This window comes from Natrix helvetica (assembly GCF_964273705.1).
Source record: "Natrix helvetica genome assembly, chromosome: 12".
In the NCBI taxonomy this organism is placed as follows: Eukaryota; Metazoa; Chordata; class Lepidosauria; order Squamata; family Natricidae; genus Natrix; species Natrix helvetica.
The window spans coordinates 2,342,262-2,365,943 of NC_138556.1; the positions used below are offsets into that span (position 1 = coordinate 2,342,262).

The 23,682-nt window shown below is 42.3% G+C and overlaps 1 protein-coding gene across 5 annotated transcripts in view; it reads right to left on the bottom strand.

Annotated features, from left to right (window-relative positions):
* PIAS1 (protein inhibitor of activated STAT 1) overlaps positions 1-22,652 on the bottom strand; it is a 76,956-nt gene extending 54,304 nt beyond the window's left edge. The window contains exon 1 of one of the 5 annotated variants that reach the window (XM_081965220.1): positions 22,564-22,652. Coding sequence is in view for 2 of the 5 variants with exons in the window: in XM_081965217.1 (XP_081821343.1) it covers positions 22,304-22,432 (129 nt within the window). In the remaining 3 variants the exon portion in view is untranslated. Of the gene's footprint in view, positions 1-22,303; positions 22,448-22,563 lie in introns of those variants that run through there. The other 4 variants (XM_081965219.1, XM_081965217.1, XM_081965218.1 and 1 more) reach the window with 4 other exon arrangements.
* Between the last annotated feature and the right edge of the window lie 1,030 nt (positions 22,653-23,682).

Consider the following 23,682-nt stretch of genomic DNA (forward strand, 5'->3'; position numbering starts at 1 on the left):
TAAGACAATTGCCTGACTGTAGGATACCTAACAATGGCAACTGGGACTGCTGCAATTGCCATAAGTTGGCGCAGTCAGTGACATTACACTCTACGACTACAGCACTCAGTGAGGGAGATGTCAGTCCCAAACAACCAGAGTTAAGCAAAGACTTACATGTACTGTCAAAACTGAGATTCACAACTCTTCGCCTCATGGGATTTGGGCTTCAGGCTGACATGGAAGAAACATGACTTTGTTTTGTGAAGAAGCTGATCTGGGATTTGGCAGCTCAAATGCACGAAAAGCAACCAGAAAATAAGAACCACGAGGCTGGATCAAACCAAAGACCGACTCTAGTCGAAGGGTCTCTTATTCAGTGGCATCGACTATCCACATTCTTTCTTTACCAATGAATACATACCCATAGCTTTCCTTTTCCCCGTCCTTGTTTTTCTATAGAAAAAAAATCCAAAACATGACCTCCCTCCTTAGAGAGCACCTCCTGCCTTCTTTTTTGCAGTTTCTTTAGTTATAATTGTATGTATGTACTGTATGTATGTTATGGCAGGATTCTTTGTTCTAGCACACAAAATTTCTCATCCACTATTTTGCAGCCATTAAATCTATTCAGAAACCCTATTTTACAGCTTTCCATAGCCTACTTAGTTTTCACAACTCATATTTTGATTTTTCTATGAACTTATTCCCCTCTCAGCTTCCTCCTTAGAGGCCACAGCATACAATACCTGCTCTTTCACAACCCCACTGTTTAATGCCTTCCATCCATAGCAAGAACTATTTATACACCTGCCTCTATTCTTCCAATAGTCAGTTTACACAGAGATTTTGGGGGGAGGGATGTTGCTCAAATCCAAATAAACAATACCATTTATCTACATATCACTGATGTTATTTTTAAAAATTCCAAAAGTTTAAAAACATACCTGCTATTTTTTATTCAGCAAAATGTTTTCCATATGTTTAAATCCCAAGCTTTCTTAATATATTTTACCAAGTTGTTTGGAAAATTAATTTATGGTATCAAATGGATAGTTTCTGGTGTTACATTAATCTGAAAAGTTCTGGATTAAAAGAAGATGTAAGGACCAGGTGTTTATTTTTTAAAGTACATCACATATTCTCTTTGTATTTGCACCAAGAAATAATTTTCAAGTAAAAAACTATTATCACCTATCATCACAGTCTTCTCCCCTGAATGGCAGCTCCAGGCCTTGGAGCTGACAATTTGATTTCTATAGTCATGTGAAAAAGTAAGTACATCCCATATAAAGTTCTTTTTTGTTTGTTTGTTTATATTATATACTGCTCATTTGACAAAATATGACTAGGCGATGTATGTGGAAACAGACCGTATTTTTCGGCATATAAGACGCACTGGAGTATAAGATGCACCAAGGTTTTGAAGAGGCAATTTAAAAAAAAAGTTTTTGCACTCTGCAAACCTCCCAAAAACTGGTCCATTTTTTTCAAACAAAAAAAGGGCATGAATGGAGGCTTGTAGAATGTTCCGGGGGGGGGGACGAGCAAAAAATGGCTTTTTTTGTCAAAAAAAGGGCATTAGGAAGCTTATAGAGTGCTCCTGGGGACTGGGGCAAAATTGAGCAAAAAAACAGGCTGTTTTTTGCTCATTTCTGCCCTCCCCAGCCCCCAGGAGCTCTCTGAAAGCCTCCTAAAAGCTATGCACAGCCATTTTGGTGAAGGGGACAGGGTTTTGGGAGGCAAAAAATGCTGGATTCAGTGTATAAGATGCACCCAGATTTTCAGCCTATTTTTTGAGGGGAAAAAGGTATGTTTTATACTCTGAAGAATACGGTAAATGTTTTGTCTTTATTCAAATAATATATACTTTAAAAATGATATAACTGGGAGAACGAGCCAGACATCGCGATGACACAACATGCGGTCTCAATAGTCCGAGACCGCTGTTGATTCTTTTACCTGCTGCACGGTCCGTAGGGACCTAAACCGTCCCGGAGAGACGGTGACAGGGAGACAAATCCTTGCTGGTCTCAGGGACACCTGATTGACCCAAGGGAAGTTCTCCAAGCCGGTGGTAAACAGACAGCCCCCAGGCTGACAAAGTCGGAGACGGCTCCGGAAAGAAGGCAGTGAAAGTGAGTCCAGCTGGTGAATTTTTTTTTTCTTTGAGAATGATTGCCCAAAGAAATTTTTTTTAAAAGATAAATTAGTCCTTTAAGCAAAAGAATAAAGCGGTGAAATTTATCTCTTTTGGACTGCCTTAGAAAGTTTTTTCTTCTTCTATGTAACAGCGTTTTGTGGATTGAAGTGATTGGAATATTTCCTGTTTCTCCTCTTAAGTGAATGAATTGATTTTTTCTCCTAATTTGTGCTACCTTTATTTTTTGGCTGATCTAAAACTTTTTTCACTTTAATAATCCTTCCTGTTTCTGACTATTAAATTTTATTAAAGACACTTAGAGATCTTTGTTCTCCTTAAGCTTGATACAAATAAGAGAAAGTTGAATCTGCCATTCAGAAGCCAGAACTTGGTTTTTTTCTCCTCTTGAAACAAAGTATCCTTTGCTTTATTTTCTCTGAGTTTGTTGACATTGTAACTAGAGGGTTTGCAGCTTGTCTGTAGAGACTGATACTGGCTCAAGGACACGAACTGTCTTTCTTGCAGGTGTCCTTGTGGAATAATTTGGACAAGGGAAGGGAAAGAAAAGAAAAGATAGAAACCTCATTTCTTTTTTCTTCTTGAAAAAATTAAAAGGATCTTATGTTTAAGCAATTTTAAAACAAAAAAAAATACATAAAAGAGATATTGAAGGTGAGAGTGGCAGTGGATTTCAAACTTTTTCTTTTCTTCTGGGAAATACGCATTCATATACAGATGAAGAAACCTTAAACTACCAGGATTTTTTGGATGGAATTTTAAAGATATTGGAAGGATTTGAGAGGTTTGATAAGAAGCTAAATAGATTATTGTCTGGCTTAACAAAAGATGAAGGGACTGGAGCCTCAAAAATTAAAGAAGAGAATGAAGATATAAAAGATATGGACCTAATAATGGAACACCCAAGAGTGAAAGTGGAAAGGAGGGAACATGGAAAAGTGAATTTGATTATTATTACATACTTGAAGATCTGGAGCTCTACCCCACCCTGTCAAGATATGGATTTGATGATGAAATTAAGAGGAGAAACAGCTTTAGAAAGACATTGGATAATTAAACATGCCAATTTTAATACTAATTCAAGGGCAACAAGACTATATGAGAGATCTTTCAAGCAAAAAAGTGCGGAGAGATGTTTTTAAAAACTTTATAAAGAAGTTTATAAGAGAATTGACACAACTGGCTAAAGAGATAAGACAGTTTTGTTCCTGGAAAGACACAGGCTGATGATGAAGGTTGATAACTCAAAACTTAGTAAATGTTTGGTGATTAATAAGTAGGATTTCTTAGACACTTTTAGAATGTTTTCTTTAAAAAAATTGTTAATTAATAATTCTTTATGATAATAATAATAATGAAGTAATAATCCCAATTAGTAAAAATAATTTGGATATAAACTGTAAATTGTGACCTGGGGAAAACATTTATCAATTCCACTAATATATTTTTGTATAGATTTTATTATAAAGATGTAATTTTTCTTGGGCACTTATAAACTCTACTAACAAACTTTTGGTTAGACTTTATTATAAAGATGTAATTTTTCTTGGGTCGGTGGGGAAGAGATGTGATATAAATGACAAAAAAAATCTTTTTTTCTTTTTTTTCCCTTTAGATAACTATAATAACAATAAGAAAATGTTAATGGATAATGTTTAATGATTTTTATATGTCTTGGCATTGGTAAAAGCAATTGCATATAAGCCCTAGATAGTGAGTTGGGGAAAAAAGGGGGGTGGGAGAATATGCTATAAAAGGGTAATTATTGGAGGTTTATAGGAATAGCTAATGAATGCCAGTAGATGGTTGTGTCTTCAAGTGCAAATGATTCTAGATAAAAGCATATTTAAATAATTACAGCTAAATGAGAATGATGGTATATTGATGGTAAAATACATAAAGATCTTCGATTTTAAAATGTAAATTAAAAATATGAAGGATGTATTTACTATATACGAAATTCCTTTGTAACCAATCGACATGCTTTCTACAAGATGTAATGAAGAATCTTTTTTTTATTTTTGTTTAATTAAAACAATAAAAAAAATTTCAAAAAAAATGATATAACTGAACAAGTTGCCTGGACTACTGTAACGCTCTCTACATGGGGCTCCCCTTGGGACGCGCCCGAAGACTGCAGCTAGTTCAAAACGCAGCCGCGCGGGTAGTCATGGGGAGTACCAGGTACTCCCATGTAACACCTCTCCTGCGCGAGCTGCACTGGCTGCCTGTGGTCTTTCGGGTGCGCTTCAAGGTTCTGGTTACCATCTTTAAAGCGCTCCATGGCACAGGGCCTAGCTACTTGCGGGATCGCATCCTCCCACACACATCCCTGCGGCCAATTCGCTCTCACAGGGAGGGGCTTCTCCTGGTGCCGTCCACTAGGCAATGCCAACGGGCGACACCGAGGAGTAGGGCCTTCTCTGTGATGGGCCCAACCCTCTGGAATGACCTCCCCCCCGACATTAGAACCACTACTGACCTCCGCTCCTTCCGACAGAAATTGAAGACTCACCTGTTCCGACTGGCTGGTTTGGCATAATGATAACGTTTTCCTCCTGGCATACACACTTTTATTGGTTTTTAGAGGGATTGTCTCTTTTAAATTTAATTTTACAGGATATTGGGATTTTAATTTTGTATATCCTGATTTATTTATTCAGCTGTACAGTTTGGCATATTTTTTATCCTCCTCACATATCTATTTATTTGATAATTTTAACTTGTTGTATTTTTGCTACGGACTGTACACCGCCCCGAGTCCCTTTTGGGAGAGGGGGCGGTCTATAAGCGCTAATTAATAATAATAATAATAATAATAATAATAATAATAATAATAATAATAATAATAATAATGGTTTTGCAATCATTTATTCAACAAAAACAGATATGCCCTTCCTTCTGTGAAAAAAGTAGGTATATGGTTGGCTTTTCCGCTTGTTATTGCCCTCTCAATAACAATAGACATTTTTATAATGGTCTAATAGTGACATCAACTGGGAGGGTTCTCACCCCCATGCAGAATTCTTTTCTCTCCGTGATGTTGATGAGGTTTCTTGCAGCACAGCACATTTCAAATCATTCTGCAGCATCTCAATGGGGTTTAGAGCTGGGCTTTGAGTTGCCTATTCCAGAATCCTCCTTTTTCCCCAGCCATTCTTGGTTGAAGGATGCTGTCACTTTATCCTCAAGCCCCTCTGGATGGAGAATTCATACTGGATTTCTATGATGAGCAAACCTGCACCATAACATTCTACCACCATGCTTTGCAGTTGGCATGAGGTTCTTCTGATGAAAGGCTGCATTTGGGTTTTGCCTGAGATGACTTCTGGTGCTATGACAAAATAATCAACTTTATCTCTTTTGTCCAGAGCACACTGTTCCAAACATCCTGATCCTCGTGTAGGTGTTTATCCGCAAACTTTATTCTTGACCTCATGTTCTTTCTGGACAGCGAAGGTTTCCTCCTGGCACACCTCCCATATAGATTTCATTTGTGCAACTTCTTTCTAATGGTAGTTTGACGGACTCTGACATTAATGGTGGCGAGAGCTATCTGTAAGTCACGTGATAAAAAGAATGTTGGTCTTACCTGAACGTGTCTTTTAAGTGGGAGAGAGGGAGTGGTCATGTGTGGGTATTCTCAAAGCCTGATTGGTCCAAAGACTGAGAGCAAACTTCTCAAATACTCCTGCCTTCCATTCTAGCCCAGTTTCCTCGAAGGCGAACGACAGAACTGAAACAACAAAAACAACAAAACAACAAAAACACCCCCCGGGAACCACCCGGTCCTCTCCTTGGCCCCAACAACCTGGCCAGGGCGGGTTGTGACCACTCCCTCTCTCCCACTGAAAAGACACGTTCAGGTAAGACCAACGTTCTTTTTCCAGTGGAAGAGAGGGAGCGGTCACGTGTGGGACATACCCAAGCTTAGTCCAGGGAGGGATAAAAACCAACAGCTAAGGCCCAAGGGGAGTATCAGCCGCCACCCTCTGCAGGACCCTCTGACCAAAGGAAGCGTCCACCAAGGCGAAGGCATCCAGACGATAATGTTGGATGGATGGTATTGGGATGCCCAAGTAGCGGCCCAGCAGATGTCTTCAAAAGGGGCCCTAGTGGCCCAAGCCGCCATGGTCGCGGCATTCCTAGTGGAATGGAACCGTCCTCCCTGCTGCTCCGTAGGCCTCCATGATGGCCTGTCGCAGCCAACGGCCAATGGTGGCCGAAGACACCCTGGCTCCCAATGTTCCTGGTTGGAATGAAACAAATAAGACCTCCGTTCTACGGACCTCCGCCGTCCGACGGAGATAAATGCGCAAAGCGTGACGCAATCCAGACGGTGCCAGAGTCTCTCCCTATCGCAGGAGGGATTTCTGCCCGGGCAGAAATCGGGCAGGACGATCTCCTGAGCCCTATGGAGCAGAAGTACGTGACGGCCCTCCAGAGGCCCGAAAATGCTGCAGGGCCAGGCGGGCCGACTTCAGCTCCAACCAATTTATATTGTGGCGGAGATCCGAAGTCATCCACCTGCCCTGAGCGAATCGAGAGCCCACTAGGGCCCCCCAACTGAACAGGCTCACGTCCGTGGTGACGGTCACCCTGTCCGGCTCCAAGAAGGAGCAGCCCCGCTGAATGGCCGGGGAGCGCCAACACCTGAGGGATGATTGGCCCCCCACCGGGAGGCAGAGGTTCCGAAGAGAGTTGCTCATCCGTCCCCTCTGGAAGGGGATGAGTTCCCACTGAAGCGGCCGAAGGTGGAGTCTGGCCCACGGGACTATCCCTATACAAGAGACCATCTTGCCCAACAACTGTGACAACATGAGAACTGAAACTAACTGACCTTTGTGAACGAGTTCTGCAAGCTGGTGCAGACTCTTCTGACGATCCTGAGACAGACGGACCACCCCCGATACGGAGTCTATGACTGTTCCCAGGTGTAGAATGTGTGTGGAGGGAGAGAGGTGACTCTTGTGGAAAGCGGTTTAGGCGCTTGAGGTCTAGAATTGCCCTCCAGCCCCCTGAACTCTTCGGAACCACAAACAGGTTGGAGTAGTGGCCTAGACCCCGTTCCCCCAGGGGAACCGCCTCCACCGCCTGAATTTCCAGGAGGTGGGATATTGCCTGGTCCATCAGGCAGCGGCGTTCCACGCTCCGGGACGGAGGGAACGACCTGAAGAGGTTCGGAGGGGTGGAGAGAAATTCCAACCTGAGACCATGCCGAACCGTGGCTCTGACCCAAGCGTCCGACGTGATTTCGTCCCATTGATCCGCATAAAGGGACAGGCTTTATGCCTATGGGACGACTCGGGTTCGAGTCACTTCCCCCTGCGGTAAGGGTGACTGCCTCCGCCTCGAAAGGACTGGTGTTGGAACCAATTTCTCTCCTGAAATGAAGACCTGGAGGACTGCCTATCCGACCTGAAAGAGGAGAAGCGCTGGTTATGATCATAGTCAGGGGCCCTATACGTCTGTCTACTATAAGGGTGAGACCTAGCCTCGGGCTTCTTAGCATTAGATGGGAGGAACTTTTTATCTTTGCTTTCGACCAAGATGGGGTCGAGAGCCTCCCAAAAAAGATTAGGACGCTTGAACAGGGCAACCGCTAGGTTCCTCTTGGCCTTGTTATCCATCTGCCAGTTACGCAGCCACCAAGAGTCTGTGGGAAGTAGCCGAAGTGGCCAAGGCACTGGGCGCAAACTTCACTGTGTCCAGAGTAGCGTCCAAGGAAAATTGGGATCCTGGATCCTGATTAATCAGATCCTGGTGAAGCCGATCGTCCTGAATCGGAATGCGCTCCTGGAGCTGTCGGAGCCACATGACTGTGGCACGGTTGAAATAAGAGGCTGAGGCCGCGGACTTGATGGCCCAGGCGATTGGGTTGAAATTCTTTCTCAAGATAAGCTCCGCGCGCTTATCCTCTGGCTTCAACTTGTCAGCCGCATCGCCGGACACCACCGGCGAGGAAGAAACCAGAGTGGCCACCGGGGTGTCAATGTTGGGTAACTGAATGGTCTGGGCAAAGGTCTGCTCTACGTTATAGAAACGGCGGTCATTACTCCCAGGGTTCAAGAAATTAGAGGGACGGAGCCCACTGGTTTGTCAGGACCTCCATAAACAAAGGAGGAGCTGGAATCTCCTCCTTGTTCGTGGCTGTGTTTGAAAACATGGCCATGTCAGGATCCCTAGGCGGGGGCACCAAGGAATCCCCAGTCCCGACCTTGGTGGTCTTCCTAGCCTTGTTCAGAAGATCTTGAACATGGCTGGGGTGAAGAGACCCGAAGAAGAGGGTGCCTCTGGCAGAGCTGCTGCTAGATGTAGCCTCTCTGCTCTTCAGATGAAAAGGCCTCGCGTACGTGGCGGCAGATAAAATGGCTGCTGGAGCTCAGCGCGGACGAAAAAAGAGGGCCGGTGCGATCTCGTGGGGCTCTGTCTGGCTTCCAAGAGCCAACGCCGCCTTCTCAGCAGTCGGGGGAGGCCACGCGGCACCCAGGCACGCTCTCCCTCCCCCAATGAGCCCCCTCGCAAGGTAAACAATTTGCCGTAACGCGCAGAAAGCCGCCTGGATCAAGCGACGGCTCCGCGGTTTGGCTCATGCGTGCCTCGTGGCACCGAAGCCGCCTCTCGCCGATCTGCGTGAGGGAAGGCTGCCTCTCCTGCAGCTGTCTGGAGCTGGCACCCCCGCAACCACAGGGATTGGGCTGAGGCTCCTCGGGTGGGGGGGAAGGATAGATGTCCCACAGGGCCCTCCCCGCCCACCCGAGGCATGTGACTGTCCCTTGGGGCCGCAGCTGCAAATTTAGAATTTGGGGAGTTTGAAAATGCCCAATTAAGCCAAATAAATATCAGATTGAACTAACAAAATTCCTACCTATGATATTCTCAACAGTGCTTGGACCAAGAGACTGAGAGGAAACTGGGCTAGAATGGAAGGCAGGAGCATTTAAGAAGTTTGCTCTCAGTCTTTGGACCAATCAGGCTTTAAGAATACCCACACGTGACCACTCCCTCTCTTCCACTGGAAAATTCTGGGATTCTTGGAGAATTCTTTCACCATCTTGCATTCTGTTCTCAGGATGAACTTACTCAGATGGCCTGGCTGGGCAATTTGGCAGTTCTTTGAAATCTTCTTCACTTGTAGCAGATCTTCAGAACAGTAGAATGATTGATGGACAATGATTTGGCAATCTTTTAAAATCCCTACCCCTTCCCAGAATCATAGACTTCTATAATGTTCTTTCTGAAGATCTCAGATAACTCTTTTCAGCTAGGCATGATGATATCATGCACTTCAACAAGAAAAAGCAAATCAAACGAAATGTTCAAGGTTTCAGTAAGACATGTTTCTCCCAGATCATCTGTAATAACGTTCTGAACTTGGTATACAAGCGGTATATAAGTCTAAGTGCTATTGCTATTGCTAAACATTTTCATCTAATCTGGTGCCCCCGATTCTAATTTTAGGTATCTGTATTAATGGTAAATGTAGTGATACGTTTAGTATTTCTACATGAAAATTTGGTATTTGTTTCTTTAATTATACAAGGGACTGAAAAAGGGAAATGATACATGATATTCATTATATCTATCAGTGCTGTTGAAATAGCAATAGCACTTAGACTTAAATACTGCTTTACAGTGCTTTACAGCCCTCTTTAAGTGGGTTTACAGCCAGCATATTGTCCCCAACAATCTGGGTCCTCATTTTACCAACCTAAGAAAGATGGAAGGCTGAATCCACCTAGAGCCTGGTGAGATTCAAACTGCCAAATGGCAGGCAGCTGGCAGTCAACAGAAGAAGCCTGCAGTACTGCACTCTAACCACTGGGCCACCAGGGCTCATTTGAAATGAAGATCAAATATCTATCCTGTATATTGAAATATATTGAAAAGGCAAAAATTTTAGTGGAGTGTTACTTTTTCACGATTGTACTTTTTTTTTTTTTGCAATCCTATCCATTTTTTAGTGTAAAGGTATGACCATCTCCTTTTATTGTTTTACCCTGAACTTTAAAATGTTACACAATTTTCCATATTTTTAATATTTTCAAGCTTTAGATTTTCTTGACAGTTCTTGACAATTTGAGAAATGTTCTTTTTATACTCTTTGTGAGGTTTTTTGAATCTGCACATTAGCAGGACAGAACTGCTACTTGATTTTTCACGGTACATAAATATATTTTTCATAATTTCATAATTTGAAATATTCAGGGTATTCTGCTGTATATATTAAATTTTATGCTGCTTATAGTCAATGTTCCAATGAGATTCTGGGTGCTATGCAGCAGCTTCCTTCTGGCTGTCCAAGAGTTCCAAGCCTTTTTGCAGAAATATTTTGTTAAAACTTGAATAATTTGCCATGTCAGTGCCAGGGAAGCCATTTTACAGCCCCTTTCCCCAAGCTTCCTTTGGCTTCTGTCCTTACATCAACACAGTTTCCATAGAGAGCTTCAATGATAGACTGTAGAATTTTAAAAAACCTCATATCAATAACAAAACTGATTTTATTAATATGCTGTTCACTACATTATTAAACAACAAGGAATTTGCTAAGCAACTAAGAGAATGCATACTGGTCAATTAATGCTTGAAAAATAGTAAATTTATTTGTGCTCAAAACATGCTCAAATTAGTGTTAAGTTTCTTTCAGTTCTTTTAAATACACTGGGTATATAAAGTCTACACACCCATTAAATGCTCAGAAGGATTTTGAGATGTAAAAAAAGTCAAGATAAATCACTTCAGAATTATTTCCACCTTTATTATAATATATCAGCTGTAGAATTCAACTGAAAAACAAACTGATTTTTTTTTGGGGGGGGGATAATAAAAAACAATAACATGGCAGCATAAATGTTCACACCTTGGTGTGGCTGTGTTCAAAATTAACCAATCATATTCAAAATGATGGAAACAGTAGTTAGGACATGTCTGCCATCAATTAAAATAACTCTGTTATATAAAGTTCAGCTGTTCTAGGATGTTTCTGACTTTCACTCAGTTGCCTCTTACAACAAAAACTATGGTCTGCAAAGAGCTTACAAAGCATCAAAGGAATCTCATTGTGGGAAGAATCATCAGTCTCATCAGTCAGGAGAATGGTACAAAAAAAATTTCTAAGGCATTGGAGATACTATTGGACATGAAGGCAATCATCAACAAATGGAGAAAATATGGCATACTGACATTACCAAGAACTAGACGTTCCTAGATGTTCCTCCAAAATTGATTAAGAAAGAAAAAAGCAAGAAGAAAACTGATCTAAGAGACTGCCAAGCAACGTGAAAGAATTTCTGGCAAGTACTGATTGTGTGCTCTACGTAACAACAATCTCCCGTATTCTGGGCTATGGGATAGGACGGCAAGATGGAAGCCTTTTCTTACAAAGAAAAAATATCCAAGCCTGGCTACATTTTTCAAAAACCGACATCAAGTCTGACAAAATCATGTGGAAAAACGTGTTATGGTCTGATGAGGCCAAGGTTGAACTTGTGGGCTATGTTTCCAAAAAGTATGTTTGGCACAAAAACAACACTGCCCATCACCAAAGTACACCTTACCCACAGTGAAGCATGGTGTCGGATGCACATATTATGCTTTGGGGCTGCTTTTCTTCAGCTGGTCTGAAGTCAAGATGGAAGAAAATATGAAGAGTTCCAGATATCGGTCAATTTTGGCACAAAATCTTCAGGCCTCTGCTGAAGTTGAAGTTCACCTATCACGGGTATGCTTCCAAACCCACAAAAGAACGGCTTCATCAGAAGATGATTGAAGCTTTGGAATGGCCCAGCCAGAACCTGAACCCAGTTGAAAATCTGTGGGATGACCCGAAGAGGAGAGGCAATCTGACAGATCTGGAGCACATTTGCAAGGAAGAGTGGGCAGAGGTTCCTGTGTGCCATGCGGATAGGCTCCTCCCCAAGACTGAATAACATTAAAAGGTCCTTCAACAAAGTATTGGTTTAAGAGTGTGCATCTTTATGCAACCATATTAAAAGTTTTATTAAAAGCAGAAAGAATTCTCAAGTGATTTGTCTTTTTTTTTATATCTCAAAAATTTGTTAACAGGAGAATGCAACTTTCTATATTCACTGTAGGTATAAATGTTGTTTTTTACTATTTACCCCATTTCATCAAAAAAAAACTAATATATTTTATGCATAATATTTAAAGAACATTTAGAAGTATGCCTTGTTGAATTTCGTGTAAATAGTTCAATTATTTTTGGTTACTGTTAAAACAATAAATACCTAAAAATGGTAAAATTAAAACTGCATATATTTTAATTTTGTTTAACTGAAGTACAACAAATCTACAATGCTCTGGTAGTGCAAAATATTTTCAGAAAATTCATTAGTGTCTAATCTTAAACTGTTTTCCTATTCAGCTATTTTATGCAGACTAAGATCAGTGGATGAGTTTCCTATTTGATTTATTTTCTTTAACAGGACTCTGTGCCCTCTATGAAGCATAGAACATACAGTATAGGCTTTCATTTGGAATAATAGTTAAGTTATTCCCTAGCGATTGTTAGAGAAAACTCTTTCGATAGAGTAAGATTCATCTGAATTAGTAATTATGCCAACCTGTAATTTATAAGTTGTAAACATAAAAAGTAATTTTAAAGTAGGAACCTTAGAAAGATGGCAGAATTCAGAAACATTCAGAAAATTGTGGGAATAAAATATGAATCAAAACCATAAATATTTTGCTAGATATGGTCCCAGAGGATATAAATGAAAGGCTCCATAATTTATCAGGCTGTATGCCTGATAATCAATGTGACACAATACAGAAAAAAAGGGAACCTTGCCATCTCTACTGAATTGGGAGACTTTTTTCTAAACTAAAGAAGTGGATGCAAAAGCCTTTCTGATAAGGAAGTTGCTCTTTTATCAGCTTTTACAGGTTGACAGGCTGAAGGTCACATGGCTCTCAAAGAGAACCAGCTCACTTGCATAAACCAAGCTTAATGTCCATGCGCCTTATAAGTCCAACTCTCTTCCCAGCCTTCTAGCTTTACTTTCTTATTGAAATCACCAGTTTCGCTTATCTGCCTTAGCCTCCTTATACAATCAGGTCTGTATATGTTGGGGTAATGATAAGTTTTTTTAGCATTTGGCCTCTGTGCACTGCCACTGACCTTGAAATGGAACGCCCAAGATATGAGCAAAGGGAAATCTTCCAGCTTTAATTCAGGGGGTTTGACAAACGTGTGGCATTAACATTGAGGAATTACAATCATTTTAAGGTATCCAGCCCTCATTTTGCTGCCAAACTTCTACCTCTATTTAATTTTGTAGGGTACCTAATCCTTCCAGCTTCGCAGCCATATACAATATTCATTTCAAGACACAAAAGATATTTCAGGACAACGGGCCTCATCAAGATTTCTTTCCAGCCTCACTATACAGCACATATCCGCCTTCAATTTTATTTTAGGATTTTTAAGTACTGTAATCAAAAATTGAGGCCACTCTAAACACCGCCTCATCGTGGCTCATCACCTAACACTGTGTTTTTGTAGCTACATTGCACTGACAGCTCATGTTCTGTTTGAAATCTACTACACCCACTTCTTGTTTAGTGACCAAGTTCCATTCCAACAATCAGGTTGTTTCGTGAAATGGTCACTAAATGAACACAGAGAAGACACTGTGTAGATCACTGGTTGCCGCTGTTTCATTTAAATCAAGTTATCTTGTACAGCCACACTAGCATTACTCTCATTGCGCCATGCAGTTATCAAGCACATGAAATTGGGTTGTGTATGTGTGCATTGGTCAGAAAACAATTTTTATTGCTGTTTATTACTGTCATATTTGTGAATGGTCGCTAAACAGAGTAGGCCCAAGGTGAGATGGGTAGCAAATAAATTTAATAAATAAATAAAATAAACTGAAGTGTTGCTAAATACGGAGTGAAGGTACTATAATTCCTGACCAATTAATTTTTGTTTCCGAAATGGAGAACTATAAACTTTTTTTAAAAAAAATTCAGCTCATTTGTCTAAACCAGGGGTGTCAAACTCAAGGTCTGTGGGACAAATTTGGCTTAGATCTGGCTTGTAGGGCAGGCCTGGAAATATCAAAGGACCACCTGCGGTGCTTCTGCCGGCCGAAAATTGGCCACAGGAGGCATGCGCATCCCCGTGACCCGTTTTGCCTGGCAAAGTACTACAAGAGGCACCATGTCCGCCCTGGAGGCCATCTTTCTCTTTGGATCTTCAGGGCTGCCACATTTTCCCACAACAGGCCTTGCACTAAATGTGGCATCCCATCTCCCCTCACCCTCAGCCCCCCGCACCCAACAGAGAACTACAATGCTGATCCAGTTTGACACCCCGGGCTAAACTACCAAGATCATTGCTCAATGTTATTTCTGGCTGCATTTTTATGGGCCATGAGGAGAGGGGCAGGCGGTAGCAGAATGCCTGACCTAAGGCTCAGCTGAGCATCCAGGTTATGGCAGAGGACTGGGGCCAGAGTCTCCTGAGCAGGGGTAGCCAGACAACAGCCTCCTTGGTGATGTCTCAGCACTGTCCAATGGCTACCAAACTCCTTGACCTGAAGACCTGCCAGCTGTGCCTGCAGGTGTAGAGGAGGGGCAGGGCCTGGTCCTAGAGAAAAATGTTTGCCAACTCTGTCTTGGGGCTTTAGCCATCCTGCCAATTATTTTATTGTCTACAAATATGGTAAGCAATCCCTCCCAAGAAATCATGAATGCAAATGTTGAAGAGCGAGAGACCTAGGACCAACCTTGTGGCTCCCCATTGGCTGGCTCTCTTGGGTGTCTCTCTCCAATTTGATGAGGAGAGGCAGGCAAATACAACTTTTAGCCAGCTATATACCCACTTAATTATCATGCCATCATTCCAAGCCTGCTAATCAGGGTCTCTGATACTTTGCTAAGGGTATATTATATTTGCAGTGCTCCCACCATCAATTCAGTAAATAATGTAGAGAAAGTTTGCTGAAGTAATATTTGTTCTTGACAAATCAGTACTGAGTTCTGATAACTACGGAATAGTTTCCATGGTCCTTAGAGCAACCTATTCTAGAATCTTGCCAGGGTATCAAAATCAAACTGACAGGTTTAATATATCTACCTTGTTATCTTTTTGAAGATACTTTAAGGATATTTGCTCTCCTTCAATAATCTGTCACTTCTCAGTCTTCCTGGATTTCTCCAGAATAATACAGATAATCCTCAACTTACAACCACAATTTAGCCCAAAATTTCTATCGCTAAGTGAGACATTTGTTTTGTCCCATTGTACAACCACTTGCCACAGTTAAATGAATCACTGCAGCTGTTAAATTAGTAACACAGTTGTTAAGTGAACCTTGCTTTCCCATTGACTTTCCTTGTCAAAAGATCGCAAAAGGGGATCATATGACCTCAGGACACTGCAACTGTCATAAATATGAACCAGTTGCCAAGTATTTCAGTTCTCTTTACGTGACCATGGGGATGCTGCAATAGTCCTAAATGTGAAAAAAGATCATGTCCCTTTTTCACTGAGGTTGTAACTTTGAATGGTCACTAAATGAACCCTTGTAATTTGACGACTACCTGTACAAAATAGTTGATGGTTAGAATCTTCAGAACCTTAAGATTCAATTCGTTTGATCCTTGAGATTTAAACTCATTCGTCCTTACAGTGTTTCTATTAACCTCAAATTTCAGTCCTGCTCCTCAAAGTTTCCTGATGGAACAAATTATTATTTTTTAAACTGAAAATCAGTATCTCTAGGGCAGGGGTGTCCAAACTTGGGAACTTTAAGACTTGTGGACTTCAACTCCCAGAATTCCCCAGCCAGCCATGCTGGCTGGGGAATTCTGGGAGTTGAAGACCACAAGTCTTAAAGTTCCCAAGTTTGGACACCCCTGCTCTAGGGTAAAAGTCAGTTCCCATATCTCCAGTTTTGCCACCAAACTGTCTGCCTTATTTTGCATTCTAGCCATTTCTGTGTCACTTTGTCACTTTGTTTTAAATTTCCAAAATTAATGGCTTGAAATGGAAAATTAACATGCACCCCTATAACATTTTGAAACAGTCTAATAATGTGAATTCCCTTCCTCACTGCATTGACAGCTTTCATATGGCTTGTGGTTTTCAGCTTCTTCTGACTTCCTGCCATCTACTTCTAGAATAGCCTTTTTTATGATTAAAACTCTAATGGTCTCGAACTTGACATATCAGGTTTGGATATTAAAAAGATACAGCCAAAGTTAAATTAGTGTGAATTTAACATATTTAAATACTTCTTTGTTTTTATATTTACTATTAATGTAAACATCCCTCAAATTAAATTCTCAGTTACATGACCTTAGTTATATGATACCCACCCCAAATGTATTATAAGGTTTAGACACCAATTAAAGGTGTTATTCTTTTTCTTTATACAAATCTTTATAAATCTGATATCACAAAACTTTGGATTTGTTTTCCAGCTGTAAAATAATCGCTTATGACAAAAACACAAAATACCAGAGTCATTTACAGATACCATCTAATAACTGCTTTAATATTTAACAAAATAAGACAACATTTAAAAAAGCATGCCAAAGAGTACAGACTTCCCATGATTCTCAAAAACACAACAGAGCAACTAAAGCAGTTTCCTCACCAACAGAAGATACAATTAGATGTTTTTTTCTTTTCCATCTGAAGCACAGTACCAAAGTTTACAAAATTTAAAAACAATCTGGAGACAGTGTAGTAACTGAAAACTGATGTTTACTAAGACAACATATAGTAAACCAGAGATACCAGAAATATAATTAGTGGCTTTAGAGATTGTATGAAATACAGGGGGTTGAATCTAGATCATATTATTTGGAGAAATCCATAAACCCCAGCCATGACCCAAGTCTTGTTGATTTAAATTCATTGCACCTTTGCCTGGATACATCCCAAAATAAATCTGATATGTGGGTACCAAATGGGAAAGCATGGACAATACTGCAAGAAAGTCAGTTATTTTATTTTAATGCCTTCATTGATGTGAAAAGGATAAAGAGTTGTCATTGATACTGCTTGCAAACCTAAAGTGGGAAATTGTGTACCTTACAAGCAGCAGTTTCCATGGGTCATGGAAAGTCGTAGGAGATGAAAAAATGCAGCTGTTCATTCCAGCTTACTTCCTTTGGGAACTGCGTGCAACTGCAATCACAGTAACATTATGGGGTCAGAATCGGAAAGAGCCAGAGTCCAATTGCCTGCTTGGTGCAGAAATGCAAATTACAGCCTAATGAATGTGTACCCCAAAATTTCCTAACGGGGAGAGCAATCAACCAATGGAATGGCTTGCCTTCAGAAGCTGTGGGTGCTCCAATACTGTAGTCTTTCAGAAAGAGACTGGACAGCCAATTGTCTGGAATGGTACAGGATCTCCTGCTTGAGCAGGGAGTTGGATAGAAAAACTCCAAGCTCCCTTCCAAGCCTATTATTCTGTATTCTGTAAATTAAAACTCTTATTATTATTTGAAAGTCATACATAATTACCTCCAAGGTCCCTTCTCCAATGCTGTTATTCTATGTTCTAGCCAGAAAAGAGCAGCACTTTCCTAAGCCTCTTTCTCAATCTGCTCTTACAACAGGAAGTTTTTTTTAACCTCAGCTAAAATCTTCCTTCCGGTAATTTAAATATACTACAGTATATATTGTCCTAAATGACAGAGAACAGGTCTTTGGTTTCTTTGTGTGACAACCCTTAAGGTATTTGAAGAGGGTGGTTATGATTGCATTATGACTTTTTGTCACAAAGTTAAACATACCCAATTTCCACAAGCTTTTCTTATAAGAGTCCAATTCTCTGAGCATCCACACTTAGGGCATACACCGTACTTTACTTGAGGTGGCATCTGACTGGTGCAGACTAGAACAGAATTTTATAAGGAAAATAATACCAATATTTGATGCAATCTAAATTTGATTTTGCCCCTTGGAACATGCAACTATTTGTAGGCCCTGCCATTCCTTAAGACAATGTTTGCCTTCCCCCTTTCGAAAAGGATTTCTCAGACCCCCATCTGTAACTTTAGCATTCAAGAAGTGCTATCTATCTCTGAACTGTAATATTAATTCAAACTATACACAATATGCAAAGACATATAGGAAGTTTTTAAAAACTTTCAACCATGCAACAGATATTTTCCCTGCAGATTGGAAACAGGCTTGATTGTCCATTTAAAAACAACCCCAAATATAAACAAAAGTAGCTTATCTTTAATTTAAATTACCTTCCCAAATTAAAAAAAGGGGAGGGAATTTTTTCCCATCTGCTCATCCTGTTAAGCCTGACCAGATTTATCCCTCCAGCAGAAAAGTCAAAACTGAAAACAGTGTGCAATTTCACAGGAATGCATACAGTAATTTTAAGGACTCCTTAAGATGCTCCAATAACAAGCCTTGGAAGAGTTTCCTTTAAAAGCAGATACTTACTTAGAAAACTCAACACAACTTGCATATAGAATATCTAAATAACCTTCCCACACAGTATCATCATTATTTTTATCCTACCTTTTTAAAATATATGTTTTGGTTATCTCAAGATTGTGACCATATCTAATACGTCTGCCTATTTTCCCCACAACGATCCTGCAAAGGGGGCCGAGTTGAGAAAGTATGACGGCCCCAAAGTTACTCAGTCAGTTTTCATGCCTAAAGAAGGCCTAAATCTCCCAGTCTTCTCGTTTCTAGACCAGTATTTTAAATACTAACTACACCAAAGTGGCTCTTAATTTTTAAAAACAGTTTATATTCTTTATTGTTTGTATAAATTTACCTTCAGAAATCATGGGCACTCCATCACTGGAGGTTTTTAAGAAGATACTAGAGTCTAGAGCAGTGGTTCTCAACCTTCCCAATGCCGCAACCCTTTAATACAGTTCCTCACGTTGTGGTGATCCCCAACCATAAAATTGGTGTCTCGGTTCCTAAGACCATCGAAAATATGTGTTTTCCGATGGTCTTAGGCGACCCCTGTGAAAGGATCGTTCGACCCCCAAAGGGGTCCCAGCCCACAGGTTGAGAACCACTGGTCTAGATAGTCCCTTAGAAGAGGGGGTCAAATTATTATCCAAAGCACCAGAAAGCAAGACAAGAAACAATGGTTGGAAACTAATCAAGGAGAGAAGCAACTTGGAATTAAGGAGAAAATTTCCAACAGCGAGGACAATTAACCAGTGGAACAGCTTGCCTCCAGACGTCTTGGGCACTCCCATCACTGGAGGTTTTTAAGAAGAATCTCTAGACAGTCACTTATCTGAAATAGTACAGGTTCCCCTGCTTGAGCAGGGGGCTGGACTAGAAGACCTCCAAGGTCCCTTCCAGCTCTATTCTATTCTAAATGTAAATGTAGACATAAACATGTGCATATAAAAGATTTGTAGTAAAATATTTTGCAATCTTTGTAAGATTCTTTTCCACCTCAAAACAGTCAAATCTGAGAAACAGAGGATCAGGCTATTTGGAGCTGTTTGCCCACAGACGTATTACCACCAGATCAGACTTTCTCCGTCATTTACATACTCCAAATCCATTTAGAATGTGAGAGGCAAAATTCACTTAGTAACTGTCTTCTTTGCAATGGAAATTTTGGGCTCCATTGTTTTTGTAAGTCAAACATTAAAAATATTTGTCTTCTGTTCTACATTTGCTAGATATTTTTTTTAATTTGTATCCTGCCTTTATTATTTTTACAAATAATTCAAGACAATGGACTTATTCCAGACAAACAGGCTATTTTCCCTACAACAACATCCCTGTGAGGTGGGTCAGATTCTAAGTTTTAGTCTTCTCAGTTGTTTTTGTTTACTTTCATTCTTCATTTTAGTTTTAAATGTGTACAATGTTTTAATATTTAATATTCTGTAAATTGCCTTGAGTTTGTGTTAAATGTTAAAAAACAATCTCATATTTTAAACTTTATGTTAATACCAAAGAAAGCGATAAAAATCAAAGTCAGAGACAGATGCTACAGAGAGAACAGAACACCTAATGTTGGCAAATGAGCAGGAGAAAAGAAAGATAATACAGAAGGGGGGGGGGGGGAATTCAGGTCTTAAAAAAATGCTTTTAACGTTATTATTTTGAGTAATTTTCTCATGCTTACAGAAGGAAAAAATGTATATCCCTCACATATAAATTTGCTTTCTCCACAGGATCTTGAAGAGAGAGAAAAGGAGGAATGTTTTGCCATCTAAAACAGCCAGGTTTTAAAACTATTCCCTAATAAGCCCATCATCTCAGCCAATCACAGACAAGATTAACGAAGCAGTTCAAAGAGTGAATGAAAACAGATAAATGTTTTTATGCTTTACAACAGCTGGCTACAACGTTTTTTTTAAAAAATACTCTTATTTCCAGACCAGCAAAATTCCACTCTGCTCTTCAAAGCACAAAAGGCAAGGGGGAGGTGATAAACAGGATCCATTCAAAGAAAACAGCCATCACTCTGTATACAAACTCCTGAAGGATCAAAGCACAGTTGAAGAGTCCAAATGAAAAAAAGATCTTTATAGATACCTAGAGGCCCTCTGGCACTGGTACATCAAAAATCTCAAGAAGTCTCAGCAAGCACAATAGGCTTTCAACGCATTATAATTGTTAATTATTAGATACCTGTTATCCGTCTCACAACTATTCTGTCTTTCCTGGCAGCCTCATCCCAATTTAAACCTACATCAAGCATCTAATGTAGCATGCTGCAGCTATTGCTGTTTGGAAAGCTTTTACATTACCTCTGACTGAATGCTGATGTACAAATTTGACTTACCTTGTGGCTTATAAAGACCGAAACTGCACAAGAAAATAAAAGCCTCCCATCTGCACTAAAGACTTTTTAAATTAAGCATTTACTTTGCACTTAAGGCATTGGCTGTATTTCACGCAAACTAGCTAGCTTTGTGATAAATGAAAATATTAAGCCCTATAACTGAATATATCCACTCAAAAGTCCTTTTATCACCACCAAACATATGAATAATTAAGGAAAGGAAATTAATATTATTACAAAACCCTTGGTTATACCTACATCAAACATTCTTTTGACAAGAGGGATATTATTGCTTTAAAGAGAAACTTCTGGAGATGCTGCTAACCGCCCAGAGATATTGAAACTATTTTCTCTCCCGGGTGTCCCCATCCCTCCTCCAGCTGTCATCCCTTGGGCCCTTCGGAAGGAGCCTCGGGAGGGAAAAGGCGGCGGCCAGATTCCCCACTTTTGGTTTCTTTCTTCTCGAGGAGGAGGGAAGCCAGTTTCCTTCCGCCCCCGCTCGCCTCCCGGGGAGCTCGGGAAAGCTTCAACTTCAAGCGGGGAGGGGGGGAGAGAAGAGCAAGGAAATGCGCGCAAGTCCGGAGAGGGAGAAGCCCAGGAAGCCCCGCTTTCTCCGCGCTTACTTTCTGGCAACTCCGACCGCAACTCAACGCCGCCCGCCCGTCCCCCGGCCCGTTTGATTGCGCCCCTCGCCGCGTTCACGCGACTCTAATTGGCGTCCCCCGCACAGGCATCTTCCGAGGGAGGAGGAAGAAAACCCTTTTCCTCCCCCAGGCCGGCCAAAGGGGAAGGGAAGCCGTGGGACAAGAAGGCGCCGCTGAGCTTGGGGAGGGGGTTAACTCTCTCTGTCCCTCCGCTTCTTCCGCCGAGCCGCCCCCCGTCCGGAGCCCGAGAGCCCGGCAGACTTTCCCAGCCTTTCCCGGGGCAAAACCGGCACTGCTCCGGAGGGAGGGGGCGGCAGGCGGGCTCATGCTCCCCGCATCTGAGTTGGGCCCCGGGAGTGGGGAGAGCCGGGGCAGGGAAGAAGTCCCGAGCTCGCTCCGCTCTCCACCGGGGGACGGTCGCGGACAGCCCCGTCCTGTCCGGAGGAGACCAGCCCGACTCTCCGCGGGGGAGGAAGCGGCAGCCCCGCAGCGAGGTGAAGGCGGCCGGGGGAGGCGAGGCGGCGTCAGAGGCGCCACCGGGGGTCTTTTCTCCAGGCAGCCGGGGGGGGGAGGGCGCCCTCCTCAGTCCTCCCTGCCCCTCTCCCCTCCTCCGCGCTCGTGCCGACCTCGCCGCCTCAGAGGCGCCCCCGCCGCCGCCCCCCGAAACGGCCCGGGGCGGGGGCGGAGAGTGGCCGTGGAGGGAGGCGAGGGGGGGGGGCTCCCAACTGCGCCTTTACCTTTAGTTCCGCACTGTCCGCCATCTTGAATCGCGGGGCGCAAGCGCAGTGAACCCCGCCGGGAGACCGCCTTCCCCGCCCCCGCCCCGCGCCCGGCGTTTGAATCCGCGGCGCGCGCGCGGCAGCCATTTTGTCCGTCCCCTCAAGGCGGGACGGCGCTGCCCGGGAGGGAGAGCTTCCTCCTCGGGGGCGAGACGGCACGAGGGCCGCTGCTTGGGGCTGGCGACCGGGTGGGGCGAGGCGAAACCCTTATCACTCACCTGTCCTTTTCGGAGATGACGCTCCTACGCGCCCCGGTTCTTTACCGCGGGGGCGTTCACTTAAAAGGATGGCGGGTTCCGTGACGTCACGGCAGCCCAGCCAATGGCCGCAGAGGGATGCTGTAAGCCACCTGGAGACTTTGGAAGCCTATGATGGGTTAAAGGGCTCGTCTGAATGACCCCAGGGGCACTTCAACGCCCCCCCCCCGCCCCCAAGTAGGACAAGGTGTGCATCTGAATGCAGCCATCTTCTGCCAGGCTTCCCCTCCTAGAGGGAGAAAAAGTCAGTAGAACTGCAGGAAACTGGAGCAAGAAGTGAAGAGAAGGACCAGGGGAGACACCATAGCACTCTTCCAATACTTGAGGGGCTGCCAGAGAGAGGAGAGGGTCAAGCTGTTTTCCAAGGCACCTGAAGGCGGGACAAAGAATAATGGATGGAAACTGACCAAGGAAAGATTCAAGCTGGAAATAAGGAGGAATTTTCTGACAATGAGAGCAATCAACCCATGGAACAGAAGTTGCCTTTGGAAGTTGTGGGAGCTTCATCCCTGGAAGTTTTCAAGAAGAGACTGGACTGCCATCGGTCAGAAATGGTATAGAGTCTCCTGCTTGGGCAGCGGGGTGGTGGTGGTTGCACTAGATGACCTACAAGGTCCCTTCCAACTATTTTATTCTATATTCAATGGAACAGAAGTTGCTTTCAGAAATTGTGGGAGCTTCATCACTGGAAGCTTTTAAGAAGAGACTGGATTGCCCTCTGTTAGAAATGGTGTACGGTCTCCTGCTTGGGCAGGGGTGGGGGTGGACTAGATGACCTACAAACTGCCTTCCAACTCTGTTAATCTGTTAAAGAAACAGGTTGAGCTGAATTGGCAGACCTTTTGGGGGGGCCTCATCTCCCCAACAGTGCTGTGGCCAGGAAGAAAAGGAGCAGAGGACTTTCCTTCAGTATCTCTCAGGTAAATTATTTTAGTCCAAAGCTGTGTCAAATTTTAATTGTCTTATTGTGTTCTCATTTCTCCATTCAAATAGGATTTCTATGTAATTCACTTTTTAATTCACTTTTTTTGAACAGAAATCTAAATTGAAATGGGGACTCTCTCCTTGTTCATCAATTGA